The sequence below is a fragment of the Mustela nigripes genome, chromosome 12 (assembly GCF_022355385.1).
Source record: "Mustela nigripes isolate SB6536 chromosome 12, MUSNIG.SB6536, whole genome shotgun sequence".
NCBI classification, from domain to species: Eukaryota; Metazoa; Chordata; class Mammalia; order Carnivora; family Mustelidae; genus Mustela; species Mustela nigripes.
Window position 1 is genome coordinate 30,406,191 of NC_081568.1, and position 19,785 is coordinate 30,425,975.

At 45.7% G+C, this 19,785-nt stretch overlaps 1 protein-coding gene across 5 annotated transcripts in view; it reads left to right on the forward strand.

Annotated features, from left to right (window-relative positions):
• Positions 1-1,080: 1,080 nt before the first annotated feature.
• OSMR (oncostatin M receptor) overlaps positions 1,081-19,785 on the forward strand; it is a 54,970-nt gene continuing 36,265 nt past the window's right edge. For 2 of the 5 annotated variants that reach the window (XM_059417031.1, XM_059417026.1), the window contains exons 1-4: positions 1,102-1,164; positions 11,921-12,128; positions 14,784-14,869; positions 19,449-19,621. In XM_059417031.1, the coding sequence (XP_059273014.1) occupies positions 12,097-12,128; positions 14,784-14,869; positions 19,449-19,621 (291 nt within the window). In that variant the 5' untranslated portion in view covers positions 1,102-1,164; positions 11,921-12,096. Of the gene's footprint in view, positions 1,165-1,562; positions 2,159-11,920; positions 12,129-12,817; positions 12,837-14,783; positions 14,870-19,448; positions 19,622-19,785 lie in introns of those variants that run through there. The other 3 variants (XM_059417028.1, XM_059417029.1, XM_059417030.1) reach the window with 3 other exon arrangements.

The following is a 19,785-nucleotide window of genomic DNA, read 5'->3' on the forward strand; positions in this document are numbered from 1 at the left end:
TGGCATCCCTCAGCCAAACCTTACAAGCTGATGCAGAGGCCTGAACCAGGTCTGGTCAGGTATATCCTGTAGGTGTTCTCGCCTCACTGCCTCAAGGCTATGTGCATGGAGCAGCTCCTGGCTGCCCAACAGGCAAGCAGAACCCACTTTCCAAGAACAGGGGAAGGGGCAAGGAGCCTTGGGTTTTCCAGGTGCAACTCAAGGGTCAACTGGAGGTCATGTCCCTCCCATGACCTCCCCCAACAGGGCAATACTAGGATGGTCTCCATTCCAGCTCAGGTTCACAGGGCTCTCCATAGTCCAACACATAATTATGAAAGAGGCGTCAATAGGTACTTCAAAGGCCCTGTATTTAAAATACGCATTTCAAAGACTGGACCACATTTTTAAGAGGAAAAGCAAGTTGTAGCATACACGGCTCTTTTGGGAAACAAAGGTTTTAGGACTGTGGCTCTGGATGAAACTTGGTCAGACAGAAGCGTTTCGAGATAGGGAGGAGAATCAGGTTCCTAGAACTGTCCAAACACATTTTTTTTTTTTTAATCGCTCTGGACGCCTAATGGACACACAGTTTGTCTGGAGCTCTTGCCTTCTGCCTGAAGATTTTCTGCCGGGACCCCAGGGTTCTGTCTCTCGCTTGGAGTAACAAGTGGCCGCACGCGGTCACCCTGGCTCCTGGGTCCCTCGGCTGCTCTCAGCGTCCCGCCGCCGCGGGGCCCGCCGGCCCTGGCCAGAGAGGCCGGCGCGCGATGCCTCTCCCGGCCCCACAGAGACTTCGGTTCCACTCCTCCTTTCCAGGCCTCTCCCACTTCCTTTCCCACCGCTCCCCGCCCGGCCGCCCGCCAAGCCCCGGACCGCACCTCCGCGGGGTCTCGCCCGCCTCCCGCAGGGTCCCAGCCGCTTCCCCCGGGACCTAAAGGGGAAGAATTCCTGTGGGTCCCAGGAGTGCCAAGAGTGCGCAGCAGGACGGGAAATTGCAAAAGTCCTCAGCCCTCTGCCCTCCCCCGCGGTTTTCCCGTAATTCCCGCCCCTCGGCGCTCGCCCCGCAGCTGATTCATAGCCCCGGCGCGGGGCCGCCCCTGCACGTCCACACCGGCGTCCGCACCCGCGGCCCCGCGCCGCCCAGGACCCGGCCCGGCCCGCGGAGCCCTCCGCCCGTGCGGGGTGAGTACCCCGGCCGCCCGCTCTCTCCGCGCCCCGCGGCAGCCTTCCCCGCGCCCCGACAGCTTTCCCCGCGGGCGGGCCCGGCGCGGCGCCCGGCGGGACCCGACAGCTTCGCAGCCCCTTCCCGGTGTCTGCCCGGCCGGCCGCGGCCCGGTCACGGCCGCCAGCCCGCCCTGCCCCGCGTCGGCTTCGGCTGGCGCTTCGACCTGCTCCGGGACGGAGCTCGGAGGGGTCCCCGCCTCTGGCCCGCCCGCCCGCCCGGCTGCTGCGTGTGTCCTTCTCCCCCGAGCGCACGTTGCCGGCGCCCCCGCGGCGTCTCCCCGCTGCTGGAAGTTCACGGTCCCCTCACTTCTTGCTTCGTAGTCGGGGATGTTTATTGAGTTAAAATCCCCAAGCAACCCACTTTCGCGTCTCTCCCAACACATCGCCCCGGGAGTTCATTTTCCCCAACCAGCCCCGCGCCCCCGGAGCTGCCCCCGAACATTCGCTGGGCTCCGCGCGGTCGGCGATGCCCCTCCTCCCGGCTGTGTTTACACCTGGGAGTGGGCGGCGCTCACGGCCGGCGCCGCGCGGGGATCCCGGGGGCGCGGTGCGCGGGCGGGCGCCGGGCCTCCTCCGCCACGTGAATGGAGGGGCCGCCGAGCTGGCAGGTTGAGCAGCGGCAGACTTGCAAATGCCAGCGCTCCACCCCTCGCCGGCGGAGAGGGGTTCAGGAACTTGTCCAAGACATATTGCGGGCCGCGGTGACTCCGAAAACGCCGCGTAGCCCAGGGGCACTGGCGCTGACACGGTCACCGGGAGTCCTTTCTTGCTGGTCCCCGGGCGGGCACTTCCTCAGCCGGTCGGTGCCTGCTTGCGTGCGGCCGCCGGCCTGCCCAGTGGTGGCAGGCTCGCTCTTGGGTGCCACGGGGGACAGGCAGGCTCGAAGACGCTCTGCGTGCGGATAAGCTTATCCTCCACTCCAGAGGGGTCCACTGTAGGGGATCGGATCCACGTGAGTGTAGTGTATTTGATGTGAGCTGGAGGGAAAGAAGCTCGGGTCGTATGCCCCTGTCTAACGCTGACTGTGGGACTGGGCTGGAGTTACTCATCCGGTCAGCCTCGGATTTCTCCCGTGCAGAATAATGGTGGTTCCTACTTACTGTGGATCAGGCACCGTACTAAGCACTTTACGTATGCCAGCTCCCTTAAGCTTCACCAGTGAGCTAGGTAGTAGTTTTGTCATTCTCCTTTTATCAGGGAGGACACCAAGGCCTAGAGAAGTTCAGTAACTTGTCTGGGATCACACAGCGAACAGGTGAGAGTCAGGAATTGGCTTTGGCCGCTTGCTTATAAGCACTACGGTGTGCCTTCCAACTCTCGGACCCTCTCTGGAGTGGTCCTGGTTGTGGTGCTTCCTTACTGCTCTCCTTTGTCTCTCTCCTGGGCTGCTTTAAAAGGCACTCAGACACCTTTGAGGCTGAAGGGCTCCAGACTGAGCTGAGCCTCAGAATCAATCTTGGGTCTTTTTAAAGCTTTGGACTCCCACTTAACTATTTAGAATCTTCAGGTTATGCTCAGGTTGTGTCTGCCCTGGTAGCATTCAGAAGTATTAGAAGCCAATAGTGACGGGGAGCTCACCACCTAATATTTGATTGCTGGACAAAGTGAATTCTCAGCTGTAACTTGTCTCCTGGTAAATTACATCTTGGTCCCAGTTCTGCCTCTTGTTGGCCCCAGAAATGTGTCTGAGCATTTTGTATCAAAGGACAGCTTGACAGTGTCCAACAGGACTCCGACCATACGGGGCAAAATACTTCCTTGCACACTGGGTCTCTCCTTCTACCTCTCTCTTTAACCTGAAAGACCAGGAGCACCTACAGAGGTGCGTGGAGGTGTTCCAGACTCTCTGATATTCCTTGTAATCCTTTTGTCCTGAAAAAAGAACCAAGTCAGGAAAGCTACTATGGCTTTGAAAGAGAGATCACTGGTAATAGTTTCCACAAGAGGAAGGAGTAGGTTTTCCTTGTGGGAACTGGGCTGGGGTGTTGTTGGCTCCCGTAGAAAAAAATCTGAGCAAGTGTCATCTTGCTCACTTACAGAACAGTGAGACCTGGCACTCCTTTCCCTGGAGAGGGAAGCCCTCCTCGATTAAAAAAAGGGGGGGGCGGGATAAAACACAAACAGTATTGTGAGAAATATCCCTTGCTCCCAGCAGGCTTCTTTGTAGTTACAGATGTTCGTAAAACAAGTGTTTTTTTCCCAGCAACTGTGTTCCGGGTTCACAACCTTCCTTCCCTTTTCATTTTCGTTTCTGCAGTTGGCCCTGGAACAATGCAGGGTCTAGGGGTGCCCAAAAATCTGCATGTGAATTTGGTCTCCCCAAAACTTAACTACTAGTAGCCTACTGTTGACCAGAAGCCTTACTGATAACATGGTTGATGAGCGTATCTTGTATGTTACATGCATGATATACTCTGTGTTGTCTATGAAGTAAGCTAGAGGAGAGATGTTATTAAGAGCATCATAAAGAAGAGAAAATACACTTATAATTCCGTATTGTACTTATTGAAAAACAATCTGTGTATAAGTGGACCTGTTCAGTTTAAATTCACATTGTTCAGGAGTCAGCCGTACTTGTTTTTCAGCATTTATTTATTCCAGGTTGTCAAAATTTCATTTTTATGTTTTAAAAATAATACAAATAATAACTAAGTATGTTCTCATTCAAAAAATAGAGAAGTATATGGAATGAAATGTAGAACTACCATGTAGAACTCCTATTCCCACTCAGAAGAGGGAAGACGAAGTTTGGTAAATACCATTCTGAGATTTTATTTTGTTTTTTATGCATTTGCATAATAATGTGTTTATACATATTTCTTCATATATTTAAATGAGATCTTACTATACATTATGCAGCTTACTTTTTCATTTTCCAAGTCCTAGAGATTTTCCCATGGCAGTACAAATCTCTTTTGCTAAAGGCTACATGTTTTTCTAAATTAGAGATATAATTCATCTATTTTTTCTCTTATTAGTGGACATTTGGATGGTTTAAAATTAGTCAGCATTAGCAACAATACTTCAGGAAAGACAGTGCATTCGTCTTTATGTGTCAGCCTGACTATTTCTATTCAATAGAGTTCTAGGGTCAAAGGGTTGGTTCATGTTTCCACTTGATAGACACAGTCCTTCAAATGATAGCACTGCCCCACCCCAGGTACTAATTTAAAATCAGTGCATGAGAAGCTGCTTCCGTCATCCTGCCTACCATCAGCTATTATCTTTTTTTTTTATTTAGACTTTCAAATCTGAAACCCAGTATGGCATTTTAATTTGCATTTTACTGATTACTACTGCGGTTTAATGTCTCTTAATGTTTATGGGTCATTCAGTGTCTTCTGTGAATTACCTGTTCCTGTCTTTTGCTCGTTTTTCTATTGAGTTGCCTTTTCTGATTCCTGTTTACTGCAGATGCTCTGTACCAATTCAGGATCTTAATTCTTTGTCTGTTGTAGATGATTTAAATATTTCTTCTGCTGTGATGCTCTTTTTTTCTCCCAGTATTTTTGTGTGTGTGTGTGTGTGTGGTAAAATCCGTAATATAAAATTTGCCATCTTAATCATTTTTAAGTGCACAGGTCCCTGTTATTAAATACACTCAGTACTGGGCAGCCGTCGCCAGCATTCATCTCTAGAACTCTTTCCATCTTGCAAAACTGACACTCTGGGGGCACCTGGGTGGCTCAGTGGGTTAAGCCGCTGCCTTCGGCTCAGGTCATGATCCCAGGGTCCTGGGATCGAGTCCCGCATCGGGCTCTCTGCTTATCTGGGAGCCTGTTTCCCTCCCTCTCTCTCTCTGCCTGCCTCTCTGCCTACTTGTGATCTCTGTCAAATAAATAAATAAAAATTAAAAAAAAAAAAAAACTGACACTCTGGGCCCATTCTCCCGAACCCCTGCCCCTGCCAACCAGCATTCTGCTTTCCGTCTCTGTGATTTGACTACTCCAGGTGCCTCATATGCATGGTGGAATCCTAGAGCATTTGTCTTTTTGTGACTGACCTATTTCACTTAGCAACATGTCCTTACGACCTTCCATGTTGTAGCAGGTGTCAACATTTTTTCCTTTTCAAGAATGAATAATATTTCATGGTTTGCATTTACACATTTTGCTTATCGATTCATAATGCTTTTGTTTTTAACTACCTTCTGCTTCGTGGATGTTGTAAATATTTGTGTCATCAACTCTGCAATCTTATTTTTTTTAAAGGTTTTATCTCTTTGTTTTTCTTTTAGAGAGAGAGCGAGCTAGAGCGAGCAGTGGGAGGGGCAGAGGGGGGAGGGGAGAATCTCAAGTCAGATGCTGTGCTGAGCTCAGAGCCCTCCACAGGGTTCGAGCTCATGACCCTGAGATCATGACCTGAACGGAAACCAAGAATCAGTCGCTTAACTGACTGAACCACCTAGGCACCCCTGCAATCTTGATTTTTGTGCTTAATCTGACTTGGGGAGATCTTTTTCACCAAAAAAATTATTTTTAAATTATCTTATTTTCTTCTAAAACTTGTATTATTTTGATATGTACAGTTAGCTCTTTGTAATACCAGATTTTTGTATGAAGTAAGAAGTAAGGATATAACTTAATTTCTTTCTACAGTTTTAAGCAGCTCACCCGACACCATTTCTTTAAGTATCTGTCTTTTTTCCAACTCACTTGAAATTCTGTTTTTATAGTAAAATAAGGTCATGTTCATACATGAGTCTATTTCAGGACTCTCTTCTGTTCCATGGATCTGTTTTCTCTCTTCTTTTTTTTTTTTTTTTTTTTAAGATTTTATTTATTTATTTGGCAGAGAGAGATCACAAGTAGGCAGAGAAGCAGGATCCCAGCTGAGCAGAGAGCCCGATGTGGGCCTCATTCCCAGGACCCTGAGATCATGACCTGAGCGAAGGCAGCAGCTTAACCCACTGAGCCACCCAGGCTCCCCTGTTTTCTCTCTTCTATGCCAGTACCACCCTGTGTGACGTGCTACAGCTTTGTTCTTATATCTAGTCATATATACTTGTACTTTTTTTCCAAAAAATTCTTTTGAAATGATTCTGGTATATTTTCTCTTTTTATAAACTTTATAAATAGCTTGTCAAGTTTTAAAAAATCCTGTTGGAATTTTTGTTAGGTTTTCTTGGCTTTGTAATTGTTAATAATTCTTTATGCCTTGGAATCCATCTTGGTATGAGCTCCAAGGGTGGAGGAAGCAGTGTGAGGTGGGTAAGTGCTGTGCTCTGGGGAATGACTCACCTGGTTTCAAGTTCTGGATTAACTCTGTCAACCTGTACCAAAGTCACTTTAACCTCCTTAGCCTTCATTTCCTCATCTGTGTGTGAGGATAATAATAGAATTTCTTCTGTAAGACTCATGTGAGGATTCAGTTAATAAATACATGTAAATCACATTGCAAAGCCCCTGTCAGAGAGCTAGCATCCAATTTGTGCTAGCCAGGATCATTTTCATAGTTACTTCATGTCTTACTATGAGCCTCTGCAGAGCCACATCATGGAAGGCACTGGTAGATCTTTCCTTTATGTATCAATAGTATCCTAAGACACAAAAATATGCAATAGATATTGTAAGTAGTAGTGCTTCTCAAACTTCAGTGTGCCTTTGAAATCACCTAGGGATCTTGTTTAAATGCATACTTTCATTCAGTAGATCAAAGGTGTGATGTCAGGTTTTGCATTTCTAGCAATTTCTCGGGTGATGTCTTTATCCAGGCTTTGAGTGTCTGGTCTTTGACTGGTATTTAAAACCACGCTACTAGGGATACCACTTCCTGTTGGGTTAAATGTGGATGACAGAGCTTGTAAAGTGCTTTCTTTTAATAGTACGTGCTAAAGAACTAAATTATAGTTGTGTTGTTTCCTGCCTCCTCCTCTTCCTCCTCCTCCTTTTCAGAGGAAAGAGGGTTTGAGAGTGCTAAATATGATACCAAGTTCTAGTCTTAGATCTGAAATCACTGAGGCAATTAACTCTCTGGATTATTTAAAACTTGTTTTAAGATGAAGCCAGCTACCTAAAATCTACCCAGAGTATAAAATGTAAAGCCAACTAAAAGAAAAGCCATAAGTTCAAATGTCTTACCAAATGGAAATGTGTAAGGTATAAGGAAGCACTTGGAAAAATGTAAGACAAAAAGCACTCTTGGAAAACTTGGAATCCGGTCCCACTGTGTGAGAACATGGTGTGTGGCAAGTCTTGAGAAGCGGTACACGAGCAGATGCTCTGCTACCGAGAGTAAATGTTTCACACAGAGATCATGTGATCTCTTGCTCACCTCTTTCTACTACCAGGTTTCCCAGTGGGGGACTTTGAACAAGGTAGCTTCATGTACCCTAGTACACTGGTCTATCAGGAGGGAATGACAGTATATTTTTCTACCCAGAACACTGATTACTTGAACACTGATTACTTTCTGTGTTTGAAAATGCCCTTTTTTTTTTTTTTTTTTTTTTTTTTTTGCAGGGGAGATCAGGGAGAGCAGAGGGCAGAGGGAGAGGGAGGGAATCTTAAGCAGGCTCCATACCTAGTGCAGAGCCTGATGGGGGCTCGATCTCATGACCCTGAGATCACAACATGAGCGGAAACCAAGAGTTGGAGGCTGAACTAGCTGAGCCACCCACATGCCCCTGAAAATGCATTTTTAAAGTGCCTGTACTCTCTCGGGAGAGATCACATTTTTGTACAGAAACACATGACATGCTCATAGGCTGATCCAGTACCTAAAACATTCCAACCGTTTTTTAGGCCTGTCGGACAGCTCTGCGTTGGATTTGAATCACAAAATACCATCAGCTAGTTTAGCCCTGCTGGGATATATGGTTCAAATATGAAAATAATGGAATTGCAACTACTTGCATTTATAAATATATGTAAAACACATGCACCCTTTAAAGAATGCTTTATGTGGCCGAATTACACAATGTGAGAGAGTTGAGCACGGTTCCCTCATCCCAGCTCTAAATCTGTAAGTGTTCGTTGTTGGGTGTGTCTTTGGGGGCCAGTTTGGGTCTTTGAAGTAGAAGACAGCAAGGCAGAAATAGAAATAGATGTTCAAGAGATCTGGCGGGAGAGCTCTGGGGAGGGAGGCCGGGACAAGGGCGCAGGAGGAGACAGCCTCAAGGCAAGGTGACAGGGAACAGGGAAGACTGGAAGGAAGAGCTTCCCCCTGCAATGCAGTTGTGAGAATGTTTTGCCCAAGCCAATGGGAGACTTCGATCAAATGTTGCCTGTTAGAGGAGTCCCATGTTGGGCAGAAAAGGTTTGGTTTGCTCGCTGCCTGGGAGCAAGCAGCCTGCAGGAACCGTGGGCTCAGGTGTGAATGTGCATGGATCCGATGTACAACAGGGGAAGCTGTCAGGCATCTACGTTCCTGCAGCAGATCCTTCTAAAAAGAAGTACCAAGTGGCACGGTTGCACACCCCTCTCCCAGAGGTGTTTGTGTGCACACACTGTTCTGCAACTTGGTTTTCACTCAGTATGTTTGGGCTATTCTTCTACAGCAGCCCATAGATCTGTTTCATTCTTTTGACAGTTTCATAGTTTTCCTTTGCAGAAATGTACCGTAATTAATTTTTTGGATCCTTTGTCACAATTAGTTGGGTTGTTTTCATTTTTCCTAAATATTAATAATACTACAATGAACATTCTTTAAAATACATAATTTTTTTAAACATTTTTTTAAGATTTTATTTATTTATTTGACAGAGAGAGAGATCACAAATAGGCAGAGAGACAGACAGAGAGAGAGATGAGGAGAAGCAGGCTCCCTCTTGAGCAGAGAGCCCGATGTGGGACTCCATCTCAGGCCCCTGGGATCATGACCTGAACCGAAGGCAGAGGCTTAACCCACTGAGCCACCCAGGTGCCCCTAAAATACATAATTTTTTTTAAAGATTTTATTCATTTATTTGACAGAGAGAGATCACAAGTAGGCAGAGAGAGAGGGAAGGGCTCCCTGCTGAGCAGAGACCCTCGATGTGGGACTCAATCCCAGGACCCTGGGATCATGGCCTGAGCCCAAGGCAGAGGCTTTAACCCATTGAGCCAGCCAGGTGCCCCTAAAAGACATAATTTTTGTGTACAGACACACATATATAAGGATGCTATCTGTAGGACAAAATTCCAGAAATAGGATTTCTGGATCAAAGGGAAGGCACCCTGAAATTTTAATAGGTACTGCCAAAACGACCTTGATAAAGTTGTGCTTTTCAACCATCATTGAGTAGCAATACTTCTTCAAACTCTTACCAGTGCTAGATGGTAAAACCTTTTTAGGCTTTGCCAGTTGGCCACCACACAGACACACACGCAGACATACAAACTACTATTATGATTTGCATTCATTTAATTACTAGTGATATTGTCTAGTTTTTCCTTATTCCCTTTTGGTTATTGGCATTCCCTTTTGATATGAATATGTAATTTATGAAATTACATATTCATATCATCTGCCGGGTTTTCTACAGGGTTGCTTGTCTGTTTTTGATTGATTTCTAATTTCTAAGAGCTCTTGGTATTGTAGGGGACAGTAACCCTTTGCCATCAGTATTGAAACTATTGTTCCCAGTTTCTTATTGGGCCTGATTGTAGCACTAAAATTTTTTGCAATGTTCATTTAATCGTTGTACAATCTTTATTGCTTCTAGGATTCATATCATGCTAAAACGGATTATACATGACCTTTGGCTCAGGTCATGATCCCAGGGTTCTGGGATCGAGTCCTGCATTGGGCTCCCTGCTCAGCATTCTTTAAAGCATTCCTTTCTCTCTCTCTGACAAATAAATAAATAAAATCTTTAAAAAAAAAAAGTGTTCGGGCACCTGGGTGGCTCAGTGGGTTAAGCCGCTGCCTTCGGCTCAGGTCATGATCTCAGGGTCGTGGGATCGAGTCCCGCATCGGGCTCTCTGCTCAGCAGGGAGCCTGCTTCCTCCTCTCTCTCTGCCTGCCTCTCTGCCTACTTGTGTTCTGTCAAATAAAAAAAAAAAAAAAAAAAAAAGGTGTTCAAAAAAAAAAAAAAAAAAAACAAGAATTGGATTTTCTGTATATAGGTTCTCATAATCTCATGTAATCCTCATCCCAGTCCTATGATGTAGGTTCTTTATTCTCATTTTACAGGAAAAGAAACTGAAGCTTAAATGGGTAAAGTACCTTGTCTCTGGTGAGACGATTCCTAAGTGTCCGAGCAGTGATCTACCATCAGCGGTCTTCACATCCGAGCCCGCGTACTGGACTGTTACTACCTCCTTTTCCCATAAATGTCCAGATTATTGTTCTACTACAACTTTGGGGGAGTAATCTGTCTCTTCTTTAGTGTTTTAAAAGACTGTCGTTAGCATATGCTAAATCCCTATGTATTCTTTGGGTCCAGAATATTCCTTGGATCGAGGTTTTCTCTTCCTTTCTTTGGTTTCCCTGACCATCTGGGGACTCAGCTTGAATGCTAGCTGGAGTCCCAAGGTCCAGGAATCTTCACCTGAATACGGCTTAAGAAAAAGAAAATCAGGCGTACGTAAGCCAGTTCAGTCTCCTAAATAAGGGATGACCTCACGAAACTGCTAGAAACCCTTAGGCAGGTTTAGACAGAGGGGAAGGTGTGCTTGAACATTTCTTTAGGAGGAAGAGGGTGGAGGGAGGGTTGAGGGGAAACCTTACAGGTGATCCGTCCCATGCTATAATGGCAGTGCCCTTTGGAAGGGGTCCCCAAAGACAAACAGCAGTGCTCATAGGAAAAAAATAAAGATAGATGGATCTGGGAAATGTGGGGACTGTGCCGCCAGCCCTTCATACTGCCACACAGAACTTTCTCACAGGGAGCACACACCCAGCACACGTCCCAGATGAACAGCTTCTTTCTTGAAACTGGGATTTGCATATGACGTCACGAGGCATCCGGCCAATTCCGCTGCGTTTGGCAACACACACCCATGTTCTTGGGAAGCAAATGACTGGTCATGTTGCTTCTCAAGGGGTTATTTACAGTGAGGAAACTTCCCAGGAATAAATATTTTAGTAATGACGGAAAAAAATTGCTAGCGAAGGAGGACAGGCTTCTACCCCTGGCAAAAGTCGTGTTTTGTTGCACATGTAGAGTTTGTCCTGGGGGACAATCGAAGGTGGCTTCTTTTTGCCCAGAGATGACATGTGAATGGGAAGTTCTGCACAATGAGGGGGTAATTTTTCTTTGCTCTCGTCCCTTTTCCTCCCCAGAGAAGACCTGTCAATGAAAGACTATGAATTAGGCAATATTTGGCACTAGAAAAAGTGGAAGGGCCTGAAAAGGAATCTGTTTACTAAAATAAAATTGAAAGCAAAGAAGAACGAATGTAGAACGAATGTAGAACATTGGTACAGATATTTATTCATTCACAAGATAATTCCTGGGGAACAACTGTGGCCTGGGATGGTGATGGACAGTGGGGACTGAGACCCAGGCCTGTCCTCAAGCAGCTCAGTCTGGCTGGGAATGGCGGGGATCTGAAAAATCGAAATAAAGAACCAGGTTGGGCGTAGTGTGGGTGAGGCGGAAATGTGGGTTTTGCCTTTCTGAATCTTGCCCCTTCATCCTTCCCTGACTTCCTTTTCCTACGACACAGTAGAGGCCATGCTCCTCGCAGACAGCTGTGGGGGAGAGAGAGGGCCTGACGAGAGGAGAGGGCACGGTGGCCTTCTCCTGCCCGCGGCAGACCTCTCTTTCCTATGTGCGCTGCCTCTCCAGGCCATCATCCAGTCCCCGCGGTTTAAAGACCATCTGTATATACCCAGGATGACCGAGCCCCCTGCCGGGTCCTCTCCCAGGGACTCCAGATTGTGTGTCCGGCTAACTCACTCCCTTGGACATCAAACCAGCAACTCGAATTGAGCACGCTGCCACCGGAGCCCTTGCTAGAGCCCATGACATCGGTGCTTCTACCTCTCTGTGAACGGTAATTTCCATTCTGCCAAGGGCTCAGGCCATTCAGGGGGCTGTCCCTGATGTCTTCGTCTGTCACCCCCGGCATGTCCTGCCTGCTTTGTCAAGTCTCTCCCAAATCCCTCACTGCACCCACTTCCAGTGCCTTCATCCCGGCCCGAGCCCGCACCAGTGTCCCAGCCTATTGCACGACCTCCTAGCCGCCGTCCCTCCCACTACTCCTGTCAGTGGCCATTTATGCCTTTCCCAGAGCCCCCGGTGGCTGCCACCTGGCTCGGGGTAGAAGCCACAGCGGGAGAAATGTTTCCCGGGCTGCTCTCCGTCCGGGGCCCTCTGCACCTCCTGCCTCTTGCCTCCTGCGACCCCGGCTCCTGTGGTTCCTTGAATAAGCCCAGCACAACTCGCTCCCTCGCCCCCAGATCCGTCGCCACGCTAGTGGGGAGCTCGCCAGCAAAGAGCTGGTACCCTCCAAATAGGGCACACGGTAACTAGAGGCAGATTTACAGGGGAGGGGAGGAGGGAGTCCTCGTGGGCCGTGCGGTCAGTCTCCTGGGGCTTGGAAGCAGCTGGCTCGGGGTCCTCAGTGTCCGTGTTCTTCCCGCAGCATTAGGCTCTGATGCATCGGGAGAACTGTTCATGCAGCATTTCCCAACGGCTGACGTGTGTGTCTCCGGAATGTTCTTCCAGTGGCCAACTCTCATTCTGAAGCTAACCTCCTCAGGTTCACAACCTGCCGTGTGGGAGGAGGTGGGGCAGGGCGGGACTTCCAGACGAGACTGTCCCCGTGCTTCTCAAGGACTGTCCCCGTGCTTCTCAAGAGTCCAAGAAGTCTCGTCTGGAAGTCAATATTCCTGTGATCCCCAGACCGTAGATACCAGTCCTTTGTAAAGACTCCTAGTTTTCGATTTTGTTACGTGACCACTCCACTTTTATTCTTTAATTTCTGATTACCCTTAATTCATAGGTGGCTACTAACTTGCCATTTCAAGTTTCTCTGTCTTAAGTTTCTCTGTTAAACACAGATTTGTTTAAATTCTGTGACACGTGAGATATTTGATGCACCAGAACTCCAAAATTTAAAAAAAAAAACCATTTTAAGTAGCCCTTTCCTACAGAGAACACAAGGCAACCTACATTGCTCCCAGAATCACCTGGTTTTCAATTTACGGGATGAGATTTCCTCACAGAGAGAGGCGCCTTGCGCTCCTCAGGGTAGGCCGGCCTTAGGACAGGCTCCTGCGCCCATGGACTAGGACTGGAAGGATGGGTCTGTTGCTCACACGCTTCATGCTGGCATTTTCCTTTGCCTTCGCCTTCAGTGCTGAGCAGAAACAACTTCCTCTTGAATTCCTTTTCTCCCTGGCTTTGATATTTAGTTGTAATAGGGGCCTCTCTGACGTGGTAAGTAGAGATCTTAGAGAGGCGTGAGTGACCTGTTTGCCAAAACTAGAAGTAGCAGAGAGCAGGCCTAAAGGACTATGAGGAAAAGCTGTTGTTCGCAGACTTGCTGCTGGAGATTGGGTCCGTCTGTAAGCAGATGTGACTACACTAGAATAATTTAAGGGCTGGCTGTATTCTTTATCTGTTGTCACTGTTGTTCCTATTTAGTGGTGGGCAGTGAAAGGGAATGGTCTGGTTCGCTGAGTTTCTGGATTTGATGAAGTCTGCGTGGCTAGACCGAGGTGAAGGGGACTCTGAACAGTTTCATTGCCCATCAGTGGGGTGAGTCAGGCTTTGAAGTAGAAAAGTGAAACTCAGGGCTTCCCTTGACTAACACTATTACTATTAAATTAAGAACGAATTAGCCTCCTTGAGGTCATCAGCGTTCGCTCTTTGTGCCCTCAGCTTGTCCTGTGGTCAGAGGACCCGATGAATCAGTGAAGCTCTTTGACCTTCCCTTTACAACCCTCCTCTAAAGTGAGGAAAACCGGAAATTATCTTGAACAATGAAACACTGCCTATCTCTTCAGGTGGAATGTGCTGGGTTTTCTTTGGTGAAATTGTAACGAGGGAGACAGGGAAGAGTAAAGATGACTCCTCTCTAAGTAGCTCACTCAGATTTAGCTCTTCTGAGACCATGGTCCACTTTTTTATATTTCACTTCTGTTTCTTTGTTTTACCTTTCTTCACAAACCTTCTCTTGGTTTGAAGAAATTGGTAGGCCGCTTCTCTCTTGCCACACGACCTCCGTGGCACGCGGCAGTGAGCGTTCATGGCTCCTGCATCTGGGACCAGTCACTCTTGGCCAGCAGCTGGCTGACCTGGGCTGACGCCGGTGAGGATGGGGGGCAGCCATGGTGACTCAGTGCCGCCCCGCCCCCCCGTTGCTCCTCCTCCTCCTGGGTCCAAGAGGGTAGCCCAGAAGGGCTCTTTTCTTGCCAAAGGTGGAAGCACAGAAGAGCAAGCAGAATGACACAGGGGTTTTGAGGCTTAGGCTCCAAACGGGCTCACCATGGCTTTGGCCTCAGCAAGTCACCGGGAGCAGGGAAATAAGCTCTTACTTTGGAAGGCAGGGGGGACTCCAAACTCTCATGACAAGAGGCATGGCTGGATGAAAGGAGAGAAGAATGGGAGCCTTTAATACCATCATCTACCACAGTGGGGTCAAAGACACCTACTCAGAGCTAAAATTAAATGAAAATTTTCTCCTGTAATTTATCTTTTTCAGAAATCCGGAACCTATGGCTCTCTTTTCAGTCTCTCAGACAGCATTCCTCTTGGCATTTCTGTCCTTGAGAACTTACCAGAGTGAAGGTGAGTAGTGGGAAGAACAGTAAAGAAAAAAAAATGCAGAGAAAAAGAACAAGGTAACTGGTACTTTGGAGGAAAGTTGCACAAGTCTTGTCTTTGGGAATTACTTGGAACTGGTGAGTAGCAATGGTTTCCTCAGTTTTGACTTCCCGATAGCTCATGGTAATAAAGCCACACCCTAGCCCTCATTTCCTAGCCGGTGCTCTGGTCATCCAAGCGCTTGCGAGTGGATCTAATCCCGCAGAACTCGTGGTAGATACACTGTGAGTGACATCTCCAAAGGAGTTGCCTTGTCCTGTGGGGCTGAGGTATAACCAGACCAGTGCAGGCCACTGGCTTAGAACAAGTTGCAATGTCCTTCAGTGACATTCATTGAGAAACTATTTGCCGCAAGATAATATGCTAAGTACTGAAATGCTGTTTATGGGAAAAAGAAACAGCATTTTTCACTTAGCTACTCTCCCCAGGGAGGGTATTTTTCAATAAACCGACTTTGTAAATAGTATCAATAAGGACACTTGTAAAATGTTCATAATGATTTTGGCTAGTGCTTTGAACCAGGTGGAAGGTACTCAGGCTCGAGTCTGTTGCCTGTGATTAACAAAGCTTTGCACTTTCCTCATCCTGTGTTTACTCTTTGCTGTCCTCCCTTTGTAACAGAGCGCACAGATGTACGGCCTTGTAATTATTCACACAGCCCCCTCCATGGATTCCTGAAGTCATGTTTCCAGGAAACACCCACAGAAGGTTTCTATTTTCCCTAACATTCTGTGAGAAGATATTTGGAAAGAAAAAGATTTTGTTCTGATAAGAGCTCAGTTCTATGCCGGGTGTTCTGTAAGTCTGGGTCTCTATCTTTTAGGTTCAGGGCCCATGAGATGCTGCTGCTTTTTTGGCTTCTTAAAATTCATAGTTTATTGATAAACTTCCATCATCTGGAGCTGAAAGTTGGGAATTAGGACTTCTCATTCTCACCCTATGTATCTTACTTGCTAAACGTGAACAGCCGGGCTGAGGGGGTGGTCCATACCATAGGGATGTTGGGTCCAGCTAGAGCCTCTGATTCTCAGACAGACCCATGCCCCCGGCTCCAGGCTCTACAGAAAATCCAATGCATTTAATCCCAAATTTTTGGCCCAGTTCCCTTCCCTAGTGAAGTCTCATTATCTGATCCAATGACGACTGAGTAGGTACCTTCTACGTGCAAGACACTGTTCTCAGAAGAAATTGCAGGGAAGAATGGACCTTTTCTGCTTCTTTCATTTACAACAGACATTCACTACCCATTTCTCTCTTCACCAGTCTTTGTTTTTGCTTTCTCAGCTACGCATGCCTGCCTTGCCACCTAATCCTGTCTTTGTCCTTGTCCTCACACCACTTGGGTTTCTCGTCTCAGTTTTTGCCGCCTCTGCCAGGTACCCGCTAATAATGGGCCTCCCACGCGATGGCCCAGCCAGGCTCAGGGCTGAGACTTGGGTTCTGAAGTCCTAGCTTCTCCCGACCCATGAGACAGAACCCAGACTCACTTCCACTTGTTGCTGGGCTCGTGTCTGCTTCCGTCAGAGATCGTGACTATAGCATTTGGTTTATTTTCTTCCATTCTCTCATGTAAGTACCATATAGACCAAGACAGAGATGTAAAAACATAGATTTTTTTTTTTTTTTTTTTGGTAGAAGTGAAATTACACTATACATACTGGGAATATTTATACCACGTATGGACTTTTAAAACTCTATATAAAGTATATATGTTGTATCTAGTGTAAATATATATACTGGGAAATTACACTATAATATGTAAATATAAGTAAAATATAAAAGTATATGCAAGTAAAATATGTATATTTTAGTATGTGTACTTCAGTATATGCTTTTTAAAACAATACAACATACAATGAAGCTTTTTAGCTTTGATCTCAAATGTTCTTTTAGCAATAACATTCTATTAAATGGCTGTGTGATGTCCCAAGTTATACATGAACCGTGGTTTATTTTCTTAAGTAGTGTCGGGGCCAGACAAAGAGCCTAGATGAGAGAAGTATAAGAAGAGTCTGTGATTAAACCCGGGGCTGTCTGATCACCCACTTCTCACTATAAAAAGAAAGCTGGGTGAGGGCCAAGAACCCTGGGTTCGGGTCTAGTTGGGTGCTCTTGGGAGGTCACTTCCCTTTTTTTAAAACTCGGTTTCCTCATTGGAAAATAATGGGTTTGGATTTAAGAGTCTGCACAGTTGCTTAATCTCTCTAACTTTACCTTGACGTCTCCCACTGTTTCCCAAGGAAGTCCTCAATTGCTTTTGACCCGAATTATTTCTGACTGATGTCTCTCCCAACTCCTTGAGTTACTCAGCACTCACGGATCGCTCACGTCAATAGAGTTCCTCTTTTACCTAAAGCATCACACAGTAGCTTTCTCAACCCTCCAGAAGTAAAGTTGATTTACTGTAAATCAACTTTAAATTTTACTTTACCAGATGTAAAGTTGATTTACTCTTTGTTGACTCATCCTTTAGCAAGGAGTCTCTGGGTGTCCACACTGTGACAGGTGTGTGATTGGACTTGGTTTCACGGAGCTGAGTAAGACTTAGTCCTGCCCTTGTCGAGTTCACAGTCCTTGGGGAGACACCGGGAGACACACTGTGATCAGTGCTCAAACAAGGGCTTAGAAAAGCAGCCCTGGGGAGAAGAGAATGCCACGGACGAGGAGAGACAAGCTGTTGCTTGTTGTGCTCTTGAGAACTTGTGGAGATCCTGAGTCCCTGTGATTTGAGGTCAACATCGCTGTGGGAAAGAGGTTGTGCCGAGTGCTGGGGACAAGAGCCCATTCAAAGATGTCTCTACCTCGGACCCTGCCTTCCAGGAAGTTTGCATCTAGAGTGTGAGACTGACAGCAACAAATTACTACACAGACAAAATGGAATGAGGGCCAGGGGAGCTGGGATGATTTTGCAGATCCAGCCTTCTCTGTGCTAGTGGTTATTATTAATTGTTAAAAATATTTTCTCCTATTCCCTAAGGGATCTGCTCTTTTGTCCCCCTAAACCTCCTTTTACTTAGCTTAATCTTAGGCTTGGAAGACTCCCCCAACTGATTGGTATAAGGAGAGGATAAATAATGGCTATTGCCTTTAACTAAAGAGTAGAGAAATTTTATTCACAAAGGAGAAAAAAAAATCTCTAACCAAATAATAATAGAAAGTGGCCATCATGTTTTGGGCTTCGAGGGTTCAGAAATTCCAGCTGACTTCATTTAACTTTGTATGAATGGGGTCTGATAAATGACTCACTCTGCCAAAGTTCATTGAGAATCAGAATGCCAAAAAAAAAAAAAAAAAAAAAAAAAGACTCAAAATGCCAATTCATTAAGTTGCAGTGGGAAATAAAACTGGAAAAATGACTGGTGCCTAGCCTTTTGGTGCAGATGGACCCAGAGGACTAAATTCTGCATCCTGAAGTATCATCACAGTGGAGTGAACTAGGTGTCTTAGAAGACTAGTTCTTGTAAAATCTAGCGTATTATGGGGTCCGAAAGTAACGCATGCTTCTAAAGAACATTTACAAAATACAAAAAAAGCATAAAAAAGTAAAATCACTCTGCTTCACCATCCAGAAATAATGAGTAGTAGCATTATAGCTTTACTTCTCTTTATAGCTTTCTGAAAAATAACCCAAGCACTTTAAAAAATATAAAATGGAATGCACAGTCTAGTGTGTTTTTAAGTGTATGGGAAAGGTCGAGAAAAGCATCTGATTTAAACATGGCCATAGAGTGAAGTTGGTAGGACGATAGGGTCTCAATCTCTGTATCATTTGAACGTTTTTATCATGATCATGTATATGTAAAAAAAAATTTTATTGAAGGGAAATTCACATAACTTAAAATTAACCGTTTTGTGGTTAAAATGAGCAAATCAGTGACATTTGGTACATTCAAAAATATGCAACCAGCACTTCCGTGTAGTTCCAAAACATTTTTATCACCCCAAAAGGAGACCCTGTAATCATGAAGCACTTAATCTCAACTGCTCCCGTCCTCAGCCCCCAGCGATCACCAGTCTTCTCTACTCCTCTATGGATTTACCTGTTCTGAGCGCCTGTGTCTCTCCAACTGGGGTCCTTCCTTGAGCTAAGAACATCATCACAATTATTTCATTTCACGCAAGTGCCTTGCTGGTCTTATCCACAGAGTTCAGTAAATTCTTTCCAGCAGTGTTTTAAGTGTAGTGCATTGAGATCTAAGCAATCATGTCTAGAGATAGGGTATGCTCCCACTTCAGAATTATTTAATAAACTATGAAATACAGATTTTCAAACAGAAAACTCATTTTTGATTTCCAGGAATATGAAATTTATAGCCAATATTCCTCTTTATATAGCCTTTCATTTATCTAGGCTTTAATTTCTTTATCTACCAAATGATTTCCTAATTCCCTTGCGGACTTTCAAGATGGCTAATTCTAAGAGGCACCTGTGAGTATTATTTTCCAAAACTAGACGGTGGTGATACTGACCAGTTTATTATCTGTGACTCTTCAATTGTGTTCCTATTAAGTGTTATTTCATATCTTATTTTTGACCTTTCAGGCTTGTCTGAACCTTTGCCATGGGCCCCTGAATCCCTGAAAGTTTCCGTCAATACTACATGTCAATGTTTGCATTTACAATGGACTGTCCACAACCTTGCTCATCATCAGGAATTCAGAATGGTTTTTCAGATAGAAATCAGTAGAATTAAAACATCTAATGTCATCTGGGTGGTAAGTACATTTTTTTTTTTTTGGCTCAACATTTTAATCCTTTTCTGACACCAAGATCTTTTTCTTATAACATCCACAAAAATCCCAATATAGAAACATTTTAGCGACTCAACATGGTTTTCCAAAACAATTACATTTCTGTGTTTTTAGTTAAGAGGGTATGG